This window comes from Rana temporaria, chromosome 1, assembly GCF_905171775.1.
Source record: "Rana temporaria chromosome 1, aRanTem1.1, whole genome shotgun sequence".
Classification (NCBI taxonomy): Eukaryota; Metazoa; Chordata; class Amphibia; order Anura; family Ranidae; genus Rana; species Rana temporaria.
In genome coordinates, this window is record NC_053489.1 from 160467344 (window position 1) to 160492126 (window position 24783).

At 41.8% G+C, this 24783-nt stretch overlaps 1 protein-coding gene across 1 annotated transcript; it reads left to right on the forward strand.

The window, feature by feature from the left end:
* The first annotated feature begins 4773 nt into the window (after window positions 1-4773).
* Window positions 4774-23035, forward strand: MINAR2 (membrane integral NOTCH2 associated receptor 2). Its single transcript, XM_040335829.1, has 3 exons — window positions 4774-5000; window positions 8805-9047; window positions 22739-23035. Exons 1-3 carry the CDS (start codon window positions 4875-4877, stop codon window positions 22916-22918), a joined length of 549 nt encoding a protein of 182 aa, XP_040191763.1. The 5' UTR covers window positions 4774-4874; the 3' UTR covers window positions 22919-23035.
* The last annotated feature ends 1748 nt before the right edge of the window (window positions 23036-24783 follow it).

The following is a 24783-nucleotide window of genomic DNA, read 5'->3' on the forward strand; positions in this document are numbered from 1 at the left end:
GCAGAAGGGCGCAAATGGGACAGCACACAACAAATGCAAAGAAGGCTGGTGGAAGTGTATAAACTGGCTCAAGAGGCATTGTGGTAGAGCGATAGACGTGGGCGGTATAACAGAGCGGAGAAGTTCCGTTCCAAAGACGGCCTCTCGGGTGTCCCCGTGACCACAATTCACCAGTACACACACTACTTCCTGTATATGAATGGACCACATATTCTCATACATTGTTCCAAACTTGTAGCCATTTACACTTATAATAAAAATATAGGCTAACAACTAGCGTAGGTAAGGGTCTTGCGCCAAAAATATACCCAAAAATTTAAATGATTAAATATAATTAAAGTGTTTTAAGCTGCTCCCCAAAATTCAGTGAACTGAATGAATATACAAAATAGCAAAGCACGGGGCGCTAATTACCAAGTGCAAATAATATACGGTGGAAGTATAATCAAAGATAATAAAATAAAATAACTGCCAAACCAGTGCAATTAACTAGCATCCACCCAGAAGAATGGTTACCAGTATTCAACAAAATAATCATGTGCATATAACAAAGTAATAAGTCCGTTAAGAAATAAAACAATAATTAAGCAAAGTGTCCATAAGTGCAATAAAAACTGTGTTGTTAGTGTTCAAATTCTTTCAGTTCGCACTGTGCAAAGACAGGGAGGGTTTCCACCTTCACCAATTGAGGACACCACAATAGTGCATATAAGGATGACACCTTACCAGAAGTAGTTGACCTTTTTCATTAGAAAAGAGGTCAAATAAAGCTTAGTGTCACCATGGACAGACTGCAACAATTGGAGTTCCTTTGGTTCAGCTTGACTAAGCGTCATTGAGCATGGTAAAAGAAGAGAAATACCGCCATAGCATGATATTGTTTAATAAAAATATCAGGAAGCAATGATGACATAAACGAAACGTACGTCGAGGCGGTACGTGGGCACGCACAGCATTTACTTCCGGTCTTAATGACGAAACATGTCGGATCGTGGCCACACAGTCACTTTTTGAACCAACGTGATGCACCAGGCTGTATAGCGCTCCAAGCTTGTTAAATCATCTGGAGAACCAGCCCCTACATTGAGAGTGGAGTGTAATATCGTGTAGTAGTAAGATTTTTCTCTGGCTAATCGTAGGTCCGCCGTGACCAATTTCTAACCAGATGAGGATTTTTTTAAGGAAAACTTGTACTGCTTGGATTCACTGCTTGGTATTTTTAATTTGTTTGTGAGTGCAACTTTTGAAGTTTGTACGTGGTGTTTTATTAAAACTGTTTATACGGTATCACACTATTGTGCACTTCCTTTTCTTCCTTTTTACCATTCGTGTGGAACCATTTGGATCACATCATTGGATATTGAAATTTCATTCACATTCATTTGGAGAGGTGATTGATTTGAACTTGTTAGCCGAAGCACGCGAGTGTGATGCATATATTTGTGGTGAGTGGCCATTTTGATGGGTGATGGGATCACTGAACACTTGCGGTGTGGTGGAAGACCCTGAAGATCATAGGATCACTTATTTACATGAACTGTTTATGCTTTTCATGTTTTTTAGTTTTCACGGGTTCATTTAGTTTTTACTTATCAATTTTCATTATTGTGATATTTCACGTGTCACTTTTTTTGTTAGTTTGATTCATTTATCACTTAGAAGAATACACACATATTCTTATAGCGCTGCGAATATTCATTGACACTTTATTAGTAAGGTTTGCTTTGATTATTTATTTTGTACATACATATTTATACTGCTACTACTCTTGTTACTCAGTGGCTAACTGTGACCACATCATTTAAAGTCCCAGGGCGACCCTCTTTTGTGTATTTTATTCAATGAAAAGTGGTGTTTGGTGTACTTTAACTCGATGACTGCCGCTGACAGATAACACGCAGCAAAAAAAAAGGGGGGTTGTACAGCACTGTATATAGCATCAAATGTTATGTATTGTGCTGTAAAACACTGCACTACATAGACACACTTCACTGACACACTACAATATACTGCAGTAAAACTGCACTGACAGACAATAATATACTGCAGTAAAAGTGCACTGATGCACTACAATATACTGCTGTAAAGGTGCACTGACGTACTACAATATTCTGCAGTAAAAGTGCACTGATGCACTACAATATACTGCTGTAAAAGTGCAGACGCCCTACAAAATATTGCTGTGAAAGTGCACTGATACACTACAATATAATCCGGTAAAAGTGCGCTGATGCACTACAATATAATGCAGTAAAAGTGCACTGATGCACTACAATATAATGCAGTAAAAGTGCACTGATGCACAACAATATACTATCGAAAAAGTGCACTGATGCACTACAATATACGGCAGTAAAAGTGCTCTGATGCACTAAAATATGCTGTTGTAAAAGTGCACTGATGTACTGCAATATACTGCTGTAAAAGTGCACTGATGCACTAAAATATAATGCAGTAAAAGTGCACTGACACACTACAATATACTGCTGTAAAACTGCCCTGACACACTACACTGACACACTTTAATATACTGCAGAAAAACTGCCTGACTCACTCCAATGACACACTTCAATATACTGCAGTAAAAGCGCATTGATGCACTACAGTATACTGTATGAAAGTGCACTGATGCACTACAATATACAGCTGTAAAAGTGCACTGATGCACTACAATCAAAAAAACAAAGGCAGAGCCTAGTAATTGATAAAGTTCGGATATCATGTGAGGTGTAGGGTTCTCAGCTATAAATAGATGTCCGAAAGGTGAAAGAGAGGATATGTCCCTAATAGCGTGGCCATGCTGTGGAAAGAAATGATGGCGTTGTCTGTAATGCCAAAAGTCCATAGGGAAGCCACAATGTTGAGCCTTTAGAACCTCAAAGGCCAGCAGGTTATCATAATCCACAAATTTACCGCAACTGCCATTGCCATGGTCCGCCTATGGTCCAAAGAAAGTAATTTGTTTGTCAGGGGGAAACTACAGAAACTTCCCGAGCAGGGACACAGGGTGGGCCAGGTCCCACAACTGATTAATAAGATCCCAAACTCTAAGGCCCCGTACACACGACCAAACATGTCTGCTGAAACTGGTCTGCGGGCCAGTTTCAGCAGACATGTTCGGTCGTGTGTAGGCCCGAGCGTGCAGGATTCCAGCAAACATTTGCCCGCCGGGCCTTTTCCCAGCAGACAAATATTCCTGGACTTGTTTTAAAACAGTCCGCTGGAATCCTGCCCGCTCGGACATGTTCGGTCGTCTGTACAGACCTACCGTACATGTCCGAGCGCCCGCCATCCCTCGCATGCGTCGAATGACTTTGACGCATGAGTGGAAGCATTTAACTGGCAGGCCCGCCCACGTCGCCGCGTCATTGTCGCGGCGACACCGCGTCATCGTCGCGTATTGTTTACGCGCGGATTTCTGTACGATGGTTAGTACAGCCATCGTACAGAAATCCCCGGGCAGACAGGTACGGTGAAAACGGTCCGGCGGACCGGTTTCATCGTACATGTTTGCCCGTGTGTACACGGCCTAAGAGCATGGGTCATCAAAGGAAAAGTGCTATCTGACAGCCCCCTGTGTAACCGAATAGGGATGAGCTTCGAGTTCGACTCTAAGTGAATCAATAAGGGGTACAATGCATAAAAAGAAAGATAATAGTAAATAAACACACACACAATTTAATAAAAAAAGTTCCACAATGTAAATCCACTGTCAATCACATCGTAATACTGGCCTGCTTATGTGGGACAACTGGGGGACTCCATGCTCTTCTTTTTTGCTTTTGCATGTGGTTCCCCCTTAAAGTCTATATCAGACTTAAAGAGTCCTATAATATTTGGTGGGACCCCAGGCTTTTTTTTTTTAGTTATGAGGTCCACTTTACAAAGGGCCTAATAACCAAAAGAAAGTTATCACATTTAGCAGTGATAATATTACAACTGTTAAATGTTTCACTTCACACTACAACTGGAGGTTCACTCGGTTGAACACCCATTAGTTACACTTTTCCAATAGGAATCTCCATAGATGTACACTGCAGAGGTCTCCATCATACTTTTTTCCCTGTCGCTTGAATGTTCTTCAACCTATAGTGTTAGGCTATTTTGTATACTAGTGAATGTTAATCTCTCATGATCAGGGCTTTTTTTCAGGTGGAACTTGGTGGAATTGAGTTCCACCACCTCTGGCTCAGACCCTTTGGTGCCTGCTCACCACAATCACTTGTAAAAGCAGATGTCCGGTTTCTGTGTTTACAAGTGATAGCTCTGCACTCTGTGTGAAACCCTCCTGAACTTTGCACTCTGTATGAAATGCAATCCTAGTATTTAATATCCCTTTAAGACCCTCCTACTCTTTGTGAAATCTTACCACACCCACTATTTGATGTGATTTGGAGAGTGTGTGTGGGGGAGGGGTTTTGGGGGGGGGGGGGTCGTGGTTGATTTCCAACACCTATTGTTTGAGAAAAAAAGCCCTGCTCATGATCAAAAGTTCTTATGACTATTTTTCTCTTAGGATTGAATGTTAGGGAATGTTACACTTGCCCGGCAAAAGGCAACAAAGAAGCTTATTACACACATACAGTTTAACAAACATTAGGGGTATTATTTATTAAATTTGCATGAATGAAGAGACATTCACAGAGCAAGTTTTGATCCCCCAAATGTTGTTTAAATATTCACTTCAAATGCATAAAAAAAATGTCTTATATGAATGTGGTTTGTATGTCAGCATGGACTGAATGGGTTCAGAAGTAATAGGTTACAGTGCCATTCACCTGTGAGAACATTGTTTCATTCATGAATAATTCACAATGGATTCTCTAAACTGCGTGACGGTTTACCAGTCTTCCTTACAGCAGTGAGCTGAAAGCATGGATCTTTCTGTATTGCCGAATAACAATCATCCTGATAAATTTCTACGTTTAGATGTAAAGACTTTACTAGCTAACTCTGCAGCTTTGCACGCACAACGATGGCATAACAAGCTTTACCTGCCGGTGAGTACCCCTTGAAGAATGAAAAACCTGTTTACTGCTCATTATAAAGAATCTGCTTTACAGGCCTGTTTATTATTATGCTTTTGTTTTTTTTATATTTAATATGTATGTTTGAATATCTCCTTTTGAACAAGGGTTACGGAATTTGATAGCCAAATATTAAGTCAGGTAATCTAAAAATAGTTATTTATCAGGCCCGAGTGCTGCATCCCTCAAATGTATGGATTTCTAATTATAGCAAGCCTTGGCTGTCAGCATCTGCGTTCACTAAAACTCTTGCTGCTGTACTGCTCACTTTATATATATACATATATATATATATATATATATATATATATATATATATATATATATATATATATATATATATATATATATATATATACACAGTATCTCACAAAAGTGAGTACACTCCTCACACTTTTGTAAATATTTTATTTTATCTTTTCATGTGACAACACTGAGGAAATTACACTTTGCTAGAAGTAGTGAGTGTACAGCTTGTATAACAGAGTAAATTTGCTGCCCCCTTAAAATATCTCAACACAAAGCCATTAATGACTAAACCGCTGGCAACAAAAGTGAGTACACCCCTAAGGCCGGGTACTCACGACCAAACATGTATGGTGAAAGCGGTCCGTCGGACCGTTTTCACCATACATGTCTGCCAGAGGGCTTCTGTACGATGGTTGTACACACCATCGTACAGAAGTCCGCGCGTAAACAATACGCGGGGCGTGTCCGCGGTGTCGCCGCGTCGATGACGCGGTGTCGCCGCGACAATGACGCGGCGACGTGGGCGGCCCGCCTTTAAAATGCTTCCACGCATGCGTCGAAGTCATTCGACGCATGCGAGGGACGGCGGGCGCCTGGACATGTACGGTAGGTCTGTACTGACGACCGTACATGTCCGAGCGGGCAGAATTCCAGCGGACTGTTTTAAAACAAGTCCAGGAATATTTGTCTGCTGGGAAAAGGCCCGGCGGGCAAATGTTTGCTGGAATTCGGCCCGCTCGCGCCCACACACGACCAAACATGTCTGCTGAAACTGGCCTGCGGACCAGTTTCAGCAGACATGTTTGGTCGTGAGTATGGGGCCTAAGTCAAAATGTCCAAATTGGGCCCAATTAGCCATTTACCCTCCCCAATGTCATGTGACTTGTTAGTGTTACAAGGTCTCAGGTGTGAATGGGGAGCAGGTGTGTTTAAGCTGGTTTTATCGCTCTCACTCTCTCTGGAAGTTCAACATGGCACCTCATGGCAAAGTACTCTCTGAGGATCTAAAAAAAAGAGTCCCCGCTCTACATAAAGCATTAAGAAGATTGACAAAACCCTGAAACTGAGCTGCAGCACCGTGACCAAGACCATACAGAAGTCTAACAGGACAGGTTCCACTCAGAACAGGCCTCGCCATGGTCAACCAAAGAAATTGAGTGCACATGCTCAGTGTCATATCCAGAGGTTGTTTTGGGGAAATAGACGTATGATCAGCCTGTCAGTGCTCAGACTCTATGCCCCACACTGCATCAAATTGGTCTGCATGGCTGTCATCCCAGAAGAAAGCCTCTTCTAAAGATGATGCACAAGAAAGTCTCTTTTTTTTTTAACGGCGCATGCGCCGCTCGTGAAAACATCCTGGTGCGCATGCTTGAAAATCCGCCGCAAAACGTCATTGCTTTCGACGTGAATGTAAATTACGTCCAGCCATATTAGTGAATGACTTACGCAAACGACGTTAAAAATTCAAAACTCGGCGCGGGAACGACAGCCATACTTAACATAGGATACGCCGCACATACCCCTCATATAGCAGGGGTAACTTTACGCCGATCGTTTATTTCTGAATCGTCGTAAATAGTAATTTGCATATTCCTCGCGTAAACAAACGGAAGCGCCACCTAGCGGCCAGCGTAAATATGCAGCCTAAGATCCGACGGTGTAAGACACTTACACCTGTCGGATCTTAGGGATATTTATGTGTAACTGATTCTATGAATCAGTTGCATAGATACGACCGAGCGCACTCAGAGATACGACGGCGTATCAGGAGATACGCCGTCATATCTCTTTCTGAATCCGGCCCAATAAGTGCTTAATGATTAAAAAAAACAGTTTCTAGGCTATTAGGCAAGGAATTGTCAAACAAATGAGGGGGCTGGTCTTTGCCCTGGGGAACATGTACCAAACCAAGAAAAAAATGTTGGAGAGTTGTAATTTTAATAATGTTTTAGGATCAACATTTAAATTGCAAAAAATTATCAGTGTCTTGGAAAGTACTTTGGTCAGTATAAGAGCAAGGCAATTAGTATTTTTAGTAAAGGTCAGCAATGGCAGCCTCCATAATTTTTAAGCACGTGTTTATTTTAAGTTACTCTACTTAAATCGACTATGTTTGTCTTTTTAGGAAAAGACAAAATCATGCGGAAGTATGACATCCAATGAAACCAACCTATATATATTTGTTTTGCATTGCTCAATTACACTGGTGGCTTGTTATTTTTATTACAGACCTCAGTTAACAGTTATCTCACTCCAAAAATACAATTTTTTTCCAACTGCAGTGCCCCTGAAAAGATTGATGGTAAAGAGTAAACAAGCAACTGCAAATATTGGCATTCAGTTAATTCAATACTTTATGCCGCGTACACACGATCATTTTTCGGCATGAAAAAAACTTTGTTTTTCAAAAACGTCATTTAAAATGACCGTGTGTGGGCTACACATCATTTTTCAGGTTCTGAAAAACGAGCAAAAAAAAATTCGAACATGCTCCATTTTTTAACGTCGTTTTAAACAATGTCGTTTTCGGGTTGTAAAAAATGATCGTGTGTGGGCTAAAACGACGTAAAAAAACAGCGCATGCTCAGAAGCAAGTTATGAGACGGGAGCGCTCGTTCTGGTAAAACTACCGTTCATAATGGAGTAAGCACATTCTTCACGCTGTAACAGACAGAAAATCGCGAATCACCTTTTACTAAGACGGAATCAGCCCAAAGGCAAATGGAACTTCCCCTTTATAGTGCCGTCGTACGTGTTGTACATCACTGCGCTTTGCTAGATTATTTTTTTTAAAAACTATGGTGTGTGGGCAACGTCGTTTTAATGATGAAATTGGGAAAACGTCGTTTTTTGGACATGCTGAAAAACAAAGTTTTTTTTCATGCTGAAAAATGATCGTGTGTACGCGGCATTTAAAGTAAACCTATATAAATGTTTCTAATAAAATGATCTAGAACTGCAGATTTATACTTAAAACATTTTCTTTTTCTATAAAAAAAAATACCTTATGCCCCTAGCAGCCCTCTTGAATTCTCCTGAAGGCTGGTGAAAACCCTGCAGGGCCTGTAGTGAAATCACTGCAGTATAGTCACCCTAAGACGCTGCCCTTGGCTGTGGCACCACACACACCAAGGAAGAGAATTTACAGCATTCTCCATTCCTAATATACCCCCTTGGCAGCAATCAATGCTGGTCACACAATCCAGGATGCCCTGTGTCTGGAAAAAATTACACAGAGCTCCCTGTAGTTTCCCATGCTTTGGCCCCAGCAGACTAAAGACCTTGGTGGAATCTGCTACATCACAGGAGCAAAGCATAGGACTTTCTGCCATGCAGTAAAAGGCTAATACAAAATAAAAAGGAGCGTCAATCATCTTACCATTTTGAGCAGAGACTAATGTTAAGTTGTATCATTGCAATTTACCTTTAATTAATAAATATGTTGTATGCTTTGTTTTCTTATACAGTATATGAAATGCAGTGTATGCAGAAATAGTGAATCTTTCATCTTTATTTTGGACACAGAATGATAACAGTAATGTCAATGAAGAAAAGCAGTCATCAAAGTTGGAAAGCCATGTGGCAGCTGACAAATCCCTGTGTGAAAATTTTACTCCAGAAATGATGAAATCCAAAATTAAAAGCAATCCCCTGTACATGGATGCAGCAAACCAGGAGAAAATTATTACCACAAAAAAAACACCATCATGGACCATTCAGGACTATGACCAACAGTCCCCAAACCCAAAACTATCTCCACACTTGAAGGTATGTTGTAAGTTAATACAAGATATGTTGTATTTTATCATCTTTAAAATAGATAATGGTAAATAACCATGTAAATAATAATATAGTAGATCATTCAGGTTAGATTTTTTTATTTTTTTTTAACTATGGACACATTCACACTACATCCAAGATCATAGGGAGCCAACAAAAACAAAGTTACTCATATGGCCATTACCCATATCCTTCATATAGCACCTCCTATTATACTTGGGCATTAGTGAACAATTCCCAACATTTTCTGTGTTTGGTAAGGCCCTTTTCACACTGGGGCGCGGGTGGCGTCGGCGGTAAAGCGTCGCCATTTTTTAGCAGGGGCTTACCGTCATTTTTGCGGGGGTATTTGGCCGCTGGCGTGGTGCTTTTAAACCCTGCAGCTGCGCTTTGCCAGCGGTATAGCCACAGTGCCCAATCATTTCAATGGTCAGTAGCGGTGGAGGAGCGGTATACACACTGCTCCTTCACCACTCCAAAGATGCTGCTTGCAGGACATTTTTTAACGTCCTGCCAGCGCACCCAGGGCTTTCACACTGGAGCGTGAGGAGCGCCTCTTTCAGGGCGCTTTGCAGGCGCTATATTTAGCGTTATAGCGTTGCCCAGCAACCACTGCAGAACAGATATTGCCATATACTGTATACACACACTGTGATTTTAGTAATAAAAACTTACCTTCAATAACAGTATTCTATTCTATTTTATTCCATCCCAGAGCAGGAGGTCGTGGGCCACATCAGAGGGCTCTCATACCACCTGGTCTACCCTATTGTCTGTTCTAACTGAGAGGGGGATGGGACTTACTAGGGGAAATGACAGATCGCTGTTCATACTTTGTATGAAGAGACAATCAGTAATTTCTCCCCTGAAAGAACCCGTTTAAACACACAGCTCCCGTTTCTCGCTCTGTCACAAGCGATCGCGGGGCACTCGCATCGGCTCCTTGGCTCTAGTGGCCACAGGGCGGAGCGACGTAACATAATCTTGTTTCGCCCAGCCGAGCCATGTTGCCGCAGTAAAACTGCAATAAAACTGCGGCGGCTGGTCGACAAGTGGTTAATGAAGGTGCAACATTTAGAAACTCACATGGTTGATAATTTAAAGAGGCACATCTAAGTACGCAAGCATCCGGGGTAAAGCTGTCCACATAGACTGTCCCCTGCACCGCCAGCTTTTTTCTCTTTTGGGATAAAGGTTTTACAAAAAAGAAACTCAAGTTAATCATTGTAAGCTCCCCTGCTAGTATTAACTGGTTTATCCCATTCTTTTCAACTGTACATTCTGCTTGGAAGCTTGTTGTTTTGAAAAACAACAAACTTACTTGCTGGATCCCCAGGTGAAAATAAATTTAAAAAAAGGGAGTTTAAAAAGCTAAATGAATGCAGCCATCACATCTAAGAAATGGCAAGCTGCAGTATATTAAATGTTTGCTTTTTCGTTTAATACTGCTTTAAATGTATATATAGTCAAAACTTAAAAAAGTTCATTATTGGTAGCAGTAGAAAATTGGTAGCAGTAGAGTAATGTACCAGGTTAGCCATTGATGAATGCATAAAGTTTGGAGTATGTCCGTATATAAATATGTAGATTTCAGAACCACTTTCAGAAATGTATAAAGCCTGGAGAAGGGATATAATCTATCCTGAACGTTTGCATCTCTAATAGCTTATGTTAGCTACAGTATTAAACTTTCTGCATAAAACAATAATAATTGGATAGAGTAGTAAAGAGTTAAAACCTCTATCAGGATATACACAACATAAATCACAACTCAAAAACTTGGGAAAGGCATGGCAGAAACCTTCTCAGTTGTCCAGTATAAGGCTGCATTCACACATGGGAGTTAGCCCCCCTAATAGTTACCTGAGGTCCCTCGATGTCCACGAGTGTGTCAGCCGACCGAGATTCTTCTTTCTGATTGGCTGAGGGGCAACTGGTGGCAAGTAACCTTTGAGGCCTGGCTAGTAGCTCAGGACTTGAAATTTTGAGCCCTGATAATATTAATGCAGTAGTCAATAGCAACACTAAACCAATATGCACCTGCCTAGGATGGACTGCTAGTGCAAGAGGAGATCTATGTAATTGTACTTGCAAACAAACTATCAGGGCTCATTGACACAGAGCTTAAAAAATGGCACTGTTACAGCCTGTTTATTCAGCCCATTAACCGCTTAACGACCGCCGCATGTATATGTACGTCCACAGAATGGGCGTACCTGTACGTCCCTGCCTTTCCGCGGGTCGGGGGTCCGATTATCCCCCTCGCGTTACATGCAGCGGTCTGTAGCTCTGGGAGTGATCCGGGATGAGGGGGCAGCTATTCGTTTCTAGCCACCCCCTCGCGATCGCTCCCTGGAGCTGAAGGACGGGGAGAGCCGTATGTAAACACGGCTTCCCCGTGCTTCACTGTGGCGGCTGCATCGATCGTGTCATCCCTTTTATAGGGAGACACAATCGATGACGTCAGACCTACAGCCACACCCCCCCCTACAGTTGTAAACACACACTAGGTGAAACATAACCCCTTCAGCGCCCCCTGTGGTTAACTCCCAAACTGCAACTGTCATTTCCACAATAAAGAATGCATTTTAAATGTATTTTTTGCTGTGAAAATGACAATGGTCCCAAAAATGTGTCAAAATTGTGCAAAGTGTCTGCCATAATGTTGCAGTCACGAAAAAAATCGCTGATCGCCGCCATTAGTAGTAAAAAAAATTTTTTTTATAAAAATGCAATAAAACTATCCCCTATTTTGTAAACGCCATTCATTTTGCGCAAACCAACCGATAAACGCTTATTGCGATTTTTTTTTACCAAAAATATGTAGAAGAATATGTATCGGCCTAAACTCAGGAAAAAAAATTGTTTTATATATTTTTGGGGGATATTTATTATAGCAAAAAGTAAAAAATATTGAATTTTTTTTTTTAATTGTCGATCTATTTTTGTTTATAGCGCAAAAAAAAAAAAAAACGCAGAGATGATCAAATACCACCAAAAGAAAGCTCTATTTGTGGGAAAAAAAGGACGACAATTTTGTTTGGGAGCCACGTCACACGTGCAATTGTCTGTTAAAGCGACGCAGTGCCGAATCGCAAAACCTGGCCTGGGCTTTTAGCTGCATTTTGGTCCGGGGCTTAAGTGGTTAAAGCAGCTCTATGTGTCCATACACACATAGGCGTTTACAGGTAAAATAAAAAAACACCAAAGGAGCATTCAGAAAAGTAGGTGAAGAGCAGAAATAATGCTAGACACCAAAACACGTCTAATACCTCGTACACAGGACCATTTTTCTCGGCAGGGGACAAACAATGTTTTTCCCGACGTGATTCCTCTCCAGCCTGACTTGCAAACAGGCCCGGATTTCCCACAAGGCCACCAAGGCCAGGCCTCGGGGCAGCAGGGTGCCAAGGGGCGGCAGCAGCATGGAGTCCCCCGACGCCCGGAACATACAGTTATTGGCGGTAAGTTGCTTTCTAGTAGGACTAAATATAGTGTGGGGCAATCTGCTCGCTCTTTAACAAGTGATTGCGGCGAGGTCGCCAAAATCACTTGTAAAATTTGTGCTGCCGTCCGTCCTCCCCTCTCCCCCCCCCCCAAAACACACATACCTCTCTCTGCTGGCTCTGTCTTCGGGATTCCGTCCTCCTCCCAGCTGCCGAGTCTGTCTCCTGTTACCGCCGCCGCCGATGTACACAGTGAGCTGTGCTCCTCCCATCTCAGCTGTGACAGGAGTTCTAGCACAGTGCCAGGACTCCTGTTTTGGAGGTGACAGGGTCAATAAAGAGAACCTGTCACCTCCAATTGCTATCACACAGGGAAGTGTTTTCTCCTGTGTGATAGCAATAAAGTTAAGTGAAAAAAATGTATTACATTTTTTTTTGTAATAAAAAAATACTAAGAAATAATAATTAAATTAATAAAATAAAAAAACAATTAAAAAGTAAAGAATCAGAAAAATAATATTAAAAATAATAAGAAAATTATACAATAATAAGAAAGAGTAAATGACAAGCTAAAAATAAAATTAAATAAAAAAAGTGATTAAAAAGTAAAAGAAACAAAAAATATTTGAACTAACCGTGCCGCCCCTGCCATCCGGTTGCCATTCTCTGTTGATTTGGGGGGTGGGGGTAGTTTGGTTGGCGGGTAGGGGGTGCATTGCGTAACCTGGCCTTGGGGAGGCAGGGAGAGCAAATCTGGCCCTGCTTGCATACACACGTTCATGTAATAAAACGTCCGACCAAAGTGTGGTGACGTACAACACGTACGACGGGACTAAAAAGGGGAAGTTCCTTTCAAATGGCGCCACCCTTTGGGCTGATTTTGGGCTGCATACTTGATTCGGAGCATGCACGTTTTTTTCCCCTCGGAAAAGCATACACACGACCGTTTTTCGCGACGAGAAAAAAACTGACGGGAAACACGACGAGAAAAAAGATAGCTGGTTTAAATTTTTTAGTGGGCAATTTTTTCGTAGAGAAAACTGCTAGGGAGCATACACACGAAAAAAATATTTTTCTCGTCATGAAAACCGGTTGTGTGTATAAGGCATTAACACTCAAAAACGTTAGACACGTCTAGCATTTGAGTATTAATGCATTCCAATGGCCAGAATAAATTTATATTCTATTAGGCGGGTCTATTCTAGACGCACCTAAACATACCTAAATGCACATTCAATATATGGCTTTTACCCCATCTTTTATGTAGCTTTTTCCTGCCAGCAGTTCTGGTGTTCAGAGGAGCTAAACAAATGTCTCATGTACATGAGGCCTAAGATAACAATGGATAATGTGATTTCCATATATTGCCATTCCAAAAACTAGTTAAAGACACAGCTGAAACATTCTCAGTCATCCAGGTACCACATTTTGAGCTTAAGGGGTTGTAAAGTCCGAAGGTTTTTTATTTTCATGCATTCTATACATGAATATAAAAAGCCTTCTGTGTGCAGCAGCCCTCCTCAGCCCTCCTCAGCCCCCCTTAGCCCCCTAATACTTACCTGAGGTCCCTCGATGTCCACGAGTGTGTCAGCCGACTGAGATTCTCCTTTCTGATTGGCTAAGGGGCACTCAACAGGAGAAAGTGGCCAGGAGCACAGAAGAGGGACTCGAGAAGAGGAGGATCCTGGCTGCTCTGTGCAGTGGATTTGGTTTGTTATTTTTATAGGAAAAAAAACTAGACTTTACAATCACTTTAATCAGGTACAGCATCTGTATGTAGCAAGCTGCTAGTAGTAAATAGGACAGTGTAGTGGTCAATAGCAAAATAAAAAAAATTGTGAATAGGGAACACACTTGTCGATATGGGCAGCTAGTGAGTGAGAATGCCCATACCATAATAGTTGCAATCTGAGTATATCATGATATTGATTGACTTTCATGCAGCAATGGCAAGATACTACTTTTATATAACCACTTCCGGACCGCCCGCCTTCGTTTTACGACGCTACCATAAACCCAGCATCCTCTTCAAGGGCGGCAGGTCTGCTACAAGATAAAAGTGGTCTCTGCGGTGGATTCGCCACAAGATCACTTTTATCATTGGTGGGAGAGGGGCCCCTCCTTCCGCCGCTCTCCGGTGCCCTCCACCACTTACCGGAGCCGTCGGTAGCGGTAGAGGCAATCGCGTCCTCGCCTTAGGCTGACATGGAGACGAGCGAGGGGAAGATGGCCCCCACCTGTCTCCATATCATTGCAGGGCAGAAGCGACGTAAAAACGTCACTTCTAAAAGGGATTTTTTTTAATTACATTACTATATATTTATATATATATATATTTTTTTTTTTTTATTGCATTTTAGTGTAAATATGAGATCTGAGGTCTTTTTGACCCCAGATCTCATATTTAAGAGTTCCTGCAATGGGATGTTCTTGTAATAGGAATTAAAGTGACCCAATTTTTTTTTTTTAAAAGAACAGTGTAAAAATTAAAAATAAAAGGTAAAATAAATAAGAAAAAAATATGTAAATGCACCCTGTTCCGCCAAGCTCGCGTGCAGAAGCGAACGCATACGTGAGCAGCGCCCGCATATGAAAACGGTGTTGAACCCACACATGTGATGTATCGCCGCGATTGTTATAGCGAGAGAAATAATTCTAGCCCCAGACCTCCTCTGTAGCTCAAAACATGCAACCTGTATAGTTGTATGTTTTGAGCTTATGGAGATTTTTAAGGGTAAAAGTTTGTTACCTTTCCACGAGCAGGCGTAACTTTGAAGCGTGACATGTTGGGTATTAATTTACTCGGCGTAACATTATCTTTCACAATCTAAAAAAAAAAATTCTGACTTTACTGTTGTCTTATTTTTTAATTAAAAAAAGTGATTAAAAAAATAAAAAATAAAAAGCACACTCACTTGTGTGATAATAGTAAATTATTATTCAATATTTTCTTCCTGATTCTCCTCCCGGCCAATCAGGAAGTAGTTCCGGAGACTCAACTGTCCAGGGAGTCTTAGAACGCTCAGCCAATCTGGTCTCAGTCAAGACCCACTTCCTGGACAGCCTGGAGGAGAAGCAATGGCCCCAGAGCAAGGAGCTGCAGCCCGGATCCATGTCTGCCTCCTTTCTAAGAAATAGAGCCCTTTGACTGCCGCGGCATTCCCGTCCATCTCCCGAGGGGGAGGGCTGATTGTTACATTTTGCCAGGAGACTTTGGTGCGACTTTAGTGTGACTCTTCCCCTTCCCCCTGCCCTTTTTTTTTTTTCTTTCTTCTCAGTTTCTTCCATCTTTCCTCCCCAGATTTACATCTCTAATTAGTGGCTCTCCATTTTTATTTAGTATTTTCTATCAATGTGCAAGAGGCAGCACTTGATGCCATCAGGCCCTTGTATCACCTTGGCTATTGGTTCAGACTTCGCACTATTTAACCACTACCTGACTATATTTTCTTCCATACCAGAGTTTGACAGGAGATATCCTGGGCTTGACTCTTGTAATAGTTTAAGCATTAGCAACTGTGCCTTATACGGATTGTCATTCATCTTCAATAAACCTCCTGTTGTGTATTTTTCTACCCACACATTTTCTGTAACAGATAACTATGTTGTTAAATTGATGCTGAGCCACAAAAATTATTAAACTTTATTGTTTAAAATAAAAAAATAAAAAAACTGCAGTTTGTTCAGATATACATACAGATTTTATTTATTTATATAATGCTGCAGTTTTTTAATAGTATTAATGGTGCTACTAGATGAAAAAGTATTATAATGGTACCAATGAGGGGGGCTGGAACAATAATAAAGCTGGTGGTGGATGCATGTAGAGTTTGAAGTGACACTAAAGGGAAAACTTTTTTTCTTTAGTTTTGGACAGAGTGGAGAGTGTTTAGAACACCTGTCAGTTTACTTGTTGTCTGTGGCCTGGTTCACACTGGTGCGACATGCGCTCCGACTTTGGGAGCACATGTCGCATGACGTGTATAAATCAATGGTTCTCTATGAGAGTAGTCTTAACTGGTCCAACCTGTGTCAGTCTGACTTTGGTTTCTGCACATGTAAGTCGCATTCAAGTTGGATCATCATCTTAACTGATCTGACTTGCGGCATGAAACTTGTGCTCTGAGGATCTTCATGGGGAACCCCACACCAAATAGTAAAAAAAGAATGGCTCAGGGTCCCCCCCCAAGACCAATCCATACCAGACCCCTTCGGTCTGGTATGGGTTTTAAGGGGCACCTCACCCCAAAATAAAAAGTGTGTGAACGAGTGAGCGCCTCCTGAACCATACCAGGCCACATGCCCTCAGGATGTAGGGTGGGTGATTTGGGGCAGGGGGCTCTGTGCCCCCCACCTCAAAGGACCTTGTCCCCATGTTGATGGGGACAAGGACCTCTTCCCGACAACCCTGGGCAGTCGTTTTTGGGGTCTGCAGGCAGGGGGCTTATCAGAATCTGGAAGTCCCCTTTATCAAGGGGGCCCCCTAATCCTGGCCCCCCACCCTATGTGAATGAGCATGTGGTACGTTTGTACCCCCACTCATTCACCCAAAAAAGTGCCAAATATAAACAAATACATTTCACAGGTTTTTGACAAAGTCCTTTGTTAAAAATAAATAATGTCCCCCATCGTAGCTTTAACGTGTCTTCTTTCTTCAGTGATGTCTTCTCCCTCCGGATCTTCTACCTCCGGTTCAAAGCTAAGGGGCAAAGCTGTAATTTAAAAATTCCAAATTATGCTATTGCAGGGTGTTTTTCCCAGGCAAGAAGCTTGAAGACTTCCTGGATTCCATGCTAGGAGTTAAAATGTCTCCGATGTTGTTGTCACAGCTAGATGTTAGATATAGGAATGTGCAAAACGAAAGAGGCGAAGACAAGGGGCCCCGGATATTTAGAATAGGGGCTGGATCTCTCCATAGTATTGTGATTCTCTGTTCTTTCCACTAGGCCCTGAAGCCAAATGAGGAATCAGGTTCAGGTACATTACAAAAAGTAAAAAATGTTCTCTTTTTAATACAGTATCTCTCTTTATTAAATCAAACTCATACTGTACAGAACAATTGCACTTGTTTGTAAAATCAGAATACCTTGGATAGAACTTCTGCCCTGCATCTACATGTTTAAATAAGAATCTCCAAATACTTACCTCACAGTTAAATCAAGGTCCATCTGTGAACCTAGACAATACTGCCTATGCAGATAAAAAACAAGCTGTCCAGCTTTGACTGAAATTGAAAAATGCCCTTGGTATAGGTGTAGGCAATTTACAGTGGATAAAAAAAGTCTACATGCCCCACAAGCATGCCTTTTATACGCCAATATACCCAACATTCCCTTACCCTGTATGAGGCTTTTTCACACGTTTCGTAGCTCCATACAATGGATGATCGCCTTTAATTAGAAATCCAACAACCTCTCTTGGCCCCAAGTACAAGCTCGAATGGGGATGACCAGGCTCTCAGAGAGAATATATCACACTCTTAATGATTCCATCCATATCCATGAAAAAAAGTGGTCCTATTGGTCTGCGATCTAATATCTATCCTCTGCACTCATTATGATTCATATATACTGTCCTGTTTACCCTTCGATTAATATGTATATCTTTTGCTTTTTTCCTAAACAACCTTGTATGTTCCCATATGTTACCTGTTCCAGCTTTTAATTTTGTTGTTAACCCCAGGATTAACATTTTTCTATTTTTGTACATCTGAACTTCCAAATAAACGTTTGTAAACAGAAAATGTCAGGTTTCTGTTGTGTAAAAAAAATTAAACAAAGATAAATCATTTCAGAACGTTTTCCACCTTTAATGTGACCTTTAAACTGTACAACTCAATTGAAAAACAAACTGAAATCTTTTAGGTGGAGGTATGAGTCTATCAGCATGGCACATCTTTACTATTTGCCCACTCTTCTTTGCAAAAACACTCCAAATATGTCAGATTACAAGGACATCTCCTGCGCACAGCCCTCTTCAGATCACCCCACAGATTTTCAATTGGATTCAGGTCTGAACTCTGGCTGTGCCATTCCAAAACTTGAATCTTCTTGTGGTAAAGCTATTCCTTTTTTATTTGGATGTATGCTTTGGGTAGTTGCGATGTTGAAAGATGAAGTCCGTCTTCATGTTCAGCTTTCTAACAGAACCCTGAAGGTTTTGTGCCAATGTTGACTGGTATTTTGAACTGTTCATAATTCTTTCTACCTTGACTAAGGCCCCTGTTCCAGCTGAAGAAAAACCAAAGCATGATGCTGCCACCACCATGCTTTACGATGGGTATGGTGTTATTTTGGTGATGTGCAGTGTTGTTTTTCCGCCAAACATATATCTTTTAGAATTATGGCCAAAAAGTTCAATCTTGGTTTCATCAGACCATAACACATTTTCCCACATGCTTTTGGGAGACTTCAGATGTATTTTTGAAAAATGTTTTTCTTCGTAAGAAAATGCTTCCGTCTTGCCACTCTACCCCATAGTCCAGACATATGAAGAATACGGGAGATTGTTGTCACATGTACCACACAGCCAGTACTTGCCAGGTATTCGTGAAGTTCCTTTAATGTTGCTGTAGGCCTCTTGGCTGCCTCCCTGACCAGTTTTCTGTTCGTCTTTTCATCAATTTTGGAGGGACGTCCATTTTTTGATAATGTCACTGTTGTGCCATATTTTCTCCACCTGATGATGACTGTCTTCGCTCTATTCCATGGTATATCTAATGCCTTGGAAATTCTTTTGTACCCTTCTCCTGACTCATACCTTTTAACAATGAGATCCCTCTGATGCTTTGGAAGCTCTCCGCGGACCATGGCTTTTGCTGTAGGATGCGACTAAGAAAATGTCAGGAAAGACCTACTAGAACAGCTGAACTTTTTTTGGGGTTAATAAGAGGCACTTTAAATGATGGCAGATGTGTACTGACTCCTATTTAACATGAGTTTGTATGTGATTGCTTAATTCCGAACACAGCTACATCCCCAGTTATGAGAGGGTGTGCACACTTATGCAACCACATTTTTTTTTTTTTTTTACTCCCCCCCCCCCCCCCCCCAAAAGATTTCACTTTGTTTTTCAATTGAGTTGTACAGTTTATAGGTCACATTAAAGGTGGAAAAAGTTCTACAATTATTCATCTTTTTTTCATCAGAGGAACCTGACATTTTAGTGTGTAGACTTTTTCTCCACTGTATGTACCTCATTAGGCCTGACTGGAAAACTATGAGGGTATTGCTAAGGATGTTGCTAAGAGAGGTTCAGCCATTACTGTTCACCTTCATCATCACAGGGGTGAGCTCTTTGCGCTTTCTCAAACCCTGTTACATGCTTTTCTCTCCCTTCATGCAGTAGCTCTGAGCTCAGTGTTTGGCAGCTCACTCTGGTGATTGTACAGCAACAATAGGCTTCCCCTAGCAACATCTATACCAATGTCCTGCACAGTTTCCCAGATAGCAAACAATTGTGCTGCAAGGTTGAAAGTGACTGGCTAAACTATTGCTAGACTTGCCAGGCTTCACAAGTTTTTTACACAATTGCAGCAAGTCCGCATTGCATGACTCCAGATCAACTTTCTTTGCAAACATTCAGCAAGTCTGCTGCAAGTTCTGATTCAGTTAGGTTGTGCAATAGTCATCCCACCACAGGGGTCACTGTGGCTGAATTTTCATGCTGTAGACTTGCAGAGCTCTTGCTGTAGACTCACCAATGCAACTTTGTTCTTGCTAGAGACTTGCCATGCAAATATACTACAAATTGCAAAAGTGTCAACTAGAACTTGTATTTCAAGTGATCTGCAAGTGTACAACTTGCCAGTGAAAATGTGCAGCAAGTTAACAGACTTACAATTCAACACTGCCACAAATTTGTGGCAAGTTATACTTCCTATCTGGGTTGCTTTTATCTACACTTGCCCCAGTATCTGCATAGGCAGTTTTTGGTAGAGGTAAACTAATCCTTAAGGCCGGGTTCACATCTGTGCAGCCGTAGTTTCGAAAAGCCTGGGGTCCGGTGCGTTTCTGTTCCCCGGTTCAGGTGCATTTCCTGTCCTAATTTTTGCCTCAAATCACACCTGAACCAGACCCAGAAACACACAGGAACCTTTTGGAAACTGCACCACAGCCGCCCCAGACATGTGTTAACCAGCTCCATTGAGAGCCGGTCACACTTACATCCCAGAAAAAGCATAACTTGCCACACATTTGTGGCAGTGTTGAATTGTAAGTCTGTTAACTTGCTGCACATTTTCATTGGCAAGTTGTACACTTGCAAAGCACTTGAAGGCCAGGTTCTAGTTGACACTTTTCCAATTTGTAGCAAATTTGCATGGTACATCTCTAGCAAGAGCAAAGTTGCAGTGATGAGTGTACAGCAAGAGCTCTGCAAGTCACAGTGCCCCCTTTGGTGGGATGACTATTGCACAACATAACTGAAGCAGAAATGTACAACCAATTCATCCATGACAGATGGTAAAAGACAAACATGTAAAGGGTTTGCCCTCCAGTGGTGATATTGATATTTACCCCAGCCTAACAAAGGCGACTGTAGGATTATATATGCCAGGAACTGCAAGAAAATGTACATAGAGTGACTCCATATGCATGAGTTTCTGAGTTTGTTTATCAAATAATACTAATAAACACAAGTAGCTTTTGACATGAATGAGCTTCTCAGCCCTACTCCAGGGTTCGGGGCGGGTCTCTTACTAATGTATGCTTCAAAACCTGCTCACAGTGTGAACCCAAAAGGGGTGACAGGTTTTAGCTCATCACACTAACCTATGTTGCATTATAAAGAGCCTGCATATGATTAGACATGTTTATACCTTGATATCCTTTCTTGTGTTGACACTTTTTATAACTACTGTTTTGTTTTGAACAAACTGCAACCTGTACTGTACTATCTAATGTGAAAATCAATAAAAATGTATTGTTAAAAAAAATTAAAAATAACTGAAGCAGAACTTGCAGCAGACTTGCAGAATGTTTTCAAAGAAAGTTGATCTGGAGTCAGGCAATGTACACTTTCTGAAATTGTGCAACAAACTTGTGAAGTTTGGCAATAGCTTAGCAAGTCATTTTCAAACTCGCAGCTCAGTTGCTTGCTACCTGGGATGTCATGCAATTCGCACATACAGAATGTGAATCAGGCCTAAGGGCGCATACACACGGTCGGACAAAACCGATGAGAATGGACCGAGGTTCAGTTTCATCGGTCCAAACCGACCGTGTGTACGGCCCATCAGTCTTTTGGCCAAAATTTTAAAACTTGCTTTAAAATCGAACCGATGGACCGCTGCCCGATCGGTCCAAACCGATGGTTAGTACAGAAAAGCATCGGTTCAAAACCCACGCATGCTCAAAATCAAGTTGACGCATGCTTGGAAGCATTGAACTTCGTTTTTTTCAGCACGTCTTTGTTTTACGTTACCGCGTTCCGACCCGATCGGTTTTTGAACTGATGGTGTGTACACACATCAGACCATCAGGCCACTTCAGCGGTGGACCGATGAAAACGGTCCGTTGGACCATTCTCATCGGATGGACCAGTCGTGTGCACAGGGCCTTAAGGTTTAGCCATAGTCAAGAGCAAGATCTGTGTGAAGCAGAGGCACTGCTCAGGCTGAGTACTCATACTGATTCCACCCACAATCATAGCTGTAACCAGAAGTCCCGTACTGCCCAATAGTTTGAGGAGAAACTACAGTTGAGCTGCAAGTTATTCAGGGAAGTTTTATCTTTATTTTTTATAAAGAGCAGCAAGGAAGCAAGTAAAGGCAGATGCCTAGTACACACAATCGGTTTTCCCGATGGTCAAAGGACCGCCGGGAAAACCGAGGGGAAAACCGGGAACCGGCTCAGTCCCTTTTCCCCTATACACGCGGCCGGTTTTCCCAACAGGAAAACTGCCAGAAGAACTTTGGTCAGGAAAACCGGCCGTGTGTATGCTCTCTCGCAGTGTTTCTCATAGGAAAACTGTGGGGGAAAAACCGTAGCGATTTGCGGCGAAAAAAAAAGAGAACATGTTCTCATTTTTTAAACTGCAGTTTTCTTGTCGGGAAAACTGCTAAGGAGCATACACACGTCCGGTTTTCCCGGCCAAAGGAAAACACGGCAGTTTTCCCAATGGGAAAAACGATTGTGTGTACTAGGCAAGAGCGCAGAAGGTTTATCTTGGGTTTTGGTCCACTCTAAACGCAATAAATATAATATAGCAACCTTGACCTTAATTTTGTTACAGGAGAATCCATATGAGTTAAAGTATTGGCTGGAAGACATTTATACGCCTGGGTATGACTCTCTATTGAAGAAGATGGAGAAGGAGCAGAAAAAATCCAAACTCTGTAAACTCTTGTCTTTTTTGGCACTCGCTGTTTGCATTCTTATTGCCATAGTAACAGTTACTGTTTTGTTTACTTAAAAGTATTTCTTTGGTTAATATTTTAGCATACTTTTATAAAACTGTAAAAATTTCACAGAATTAATTTAACATACAGCAGGTACTGTTTTTATAATAATAAAACAGAATGTCACCATCTGCCTGGGTGTGCTTTGTACATTATGTGGAATGCCATGTTTCCAGCCAAAGTGTCAAACTTTTCATTCCAATAAGCCAATGTGACTCCTATATGTAAGATTTTGAATAAAACCACAATTAAGTCATTTTTTCCACATCTAACTCATGTGCAGTATATAATATTGTGTGGCCGGTGAGGGAGGGACACTTTGCAAACAGGTGAGTATTTCACTGCATTGTGATCCCGCTGCTGGTGAGTTGTCAGAGGCATATGGATCTCTAGTCTGACATGGCCTTCATGCCGAACTCACACTTGGCTGTTTTTGGATGCGTTTCCCATGGAAATGAATGTACAATTTTTGCAATACACTTTTCAATGCACTCCAATGAGCTTCATTGCATATAATATATTAACACAGGTGCACACACATCAATTACCATTTTACACTTGAAGGCAAACTTTATAGAGCACAAATACATGCATTTACATTGATTTTAATTAGGGATGTCCCGATACCAAAACTAGTATCGGTATCGGTACAGATACCAAGCATTTCCCAAGTACTTGTACTCGGGGGAAATGGTTCGATACTTCACCCGATACCTGGGCATTCAGGTATCGGGTGGTGGGGGGAGTTACTAGTCTTCTCCGTGTTGTCTTCTCCCCCTCCGTGCCGCTCTCCCCCCGTGCCATCTTGTTCCCCAGTGCTGTCTTGTTCCCCCGTGTCGCTCTCCCCCGTGCAGCTCTCCCCCGTGCCATCTTGTTCCCCAGTGCCGTCTTGTTCCCCCGTGTCGCTCTCCCCTGTGCAGTTTTCCCCCCGTGCCATCTTGTTCCCCGTGTCGCTCTCCCCCGTGCAGCTCTTCCCCAGTGCCGTCTTGTTCCCCCGTGTCGCTCCCCCTTGTCCCCCCCCCCGTGCCGTCTTGTTTCCCAGTGCCGCTCTCCTCCGTGCCGCTCCCCCCCCTCCGTGCAGCTCTCCCCCCTCCCATGCCGTCTTGTCGCCCCCATGCCGCTCTCCCCCCTCAATCTGTCAGGATGGAGAGCGGAGGTAGGAGCCGCTAAACCAGGCTCCTACCTTTTCCGAATGGACAGAGTCAGTGATCACTGACTCTGTCCATTCACATAACTGAGCATCGTAACTTGTGTTTATGATGCTTCAGTTTATGAATGGAGGAGCTTCCCTCCATTTATTTCAGCTGAGGCTTCAGAGAAAGGGACTAGGGAATCTGTGTCTCTAGTCCCTTTCTCTGTCTTAAAGGGGAGATGTCAGAGGTCTGTTAAGACCCCTGATATCTCACCCAAGCCCCCCCAACAGGACTAATTAAAAAAATGAATTTTTTTTTTTTAATAAATAATTAAAAAAATAAAATGTAAATAATAATCAAAAAAAGAAAAAAAACACGCTGACAATCCACTACCCCCCCCCCCCCTTTAAAAACAAATCACTGTAAAAAAAAAATGTAAAAAATAAATTGTGTAAAAAAAAAAAAAAAAGTCACATGACATTTAAAAAAAGTGTCGGTATTCGGTATCGGCGAGTACTTGAAAAAAAGTATCGGTACTTGTACTCATTCTCAAAAAAGTGGTATCGGGACAACCCTAATTTTAATATAAACACTTGTGTATAAAACTTTGACTGAGCTCTTGAATGAAATTTACACTTTCAAATATTTGTGTTGCTTTAACTAGGAATTTATGCAGTTGTATTCCCTTTGTTTGCCTTATCATGTAATGTTGGCCTGACATAGTGTGGCTTCAGTTTGTAGTGTCA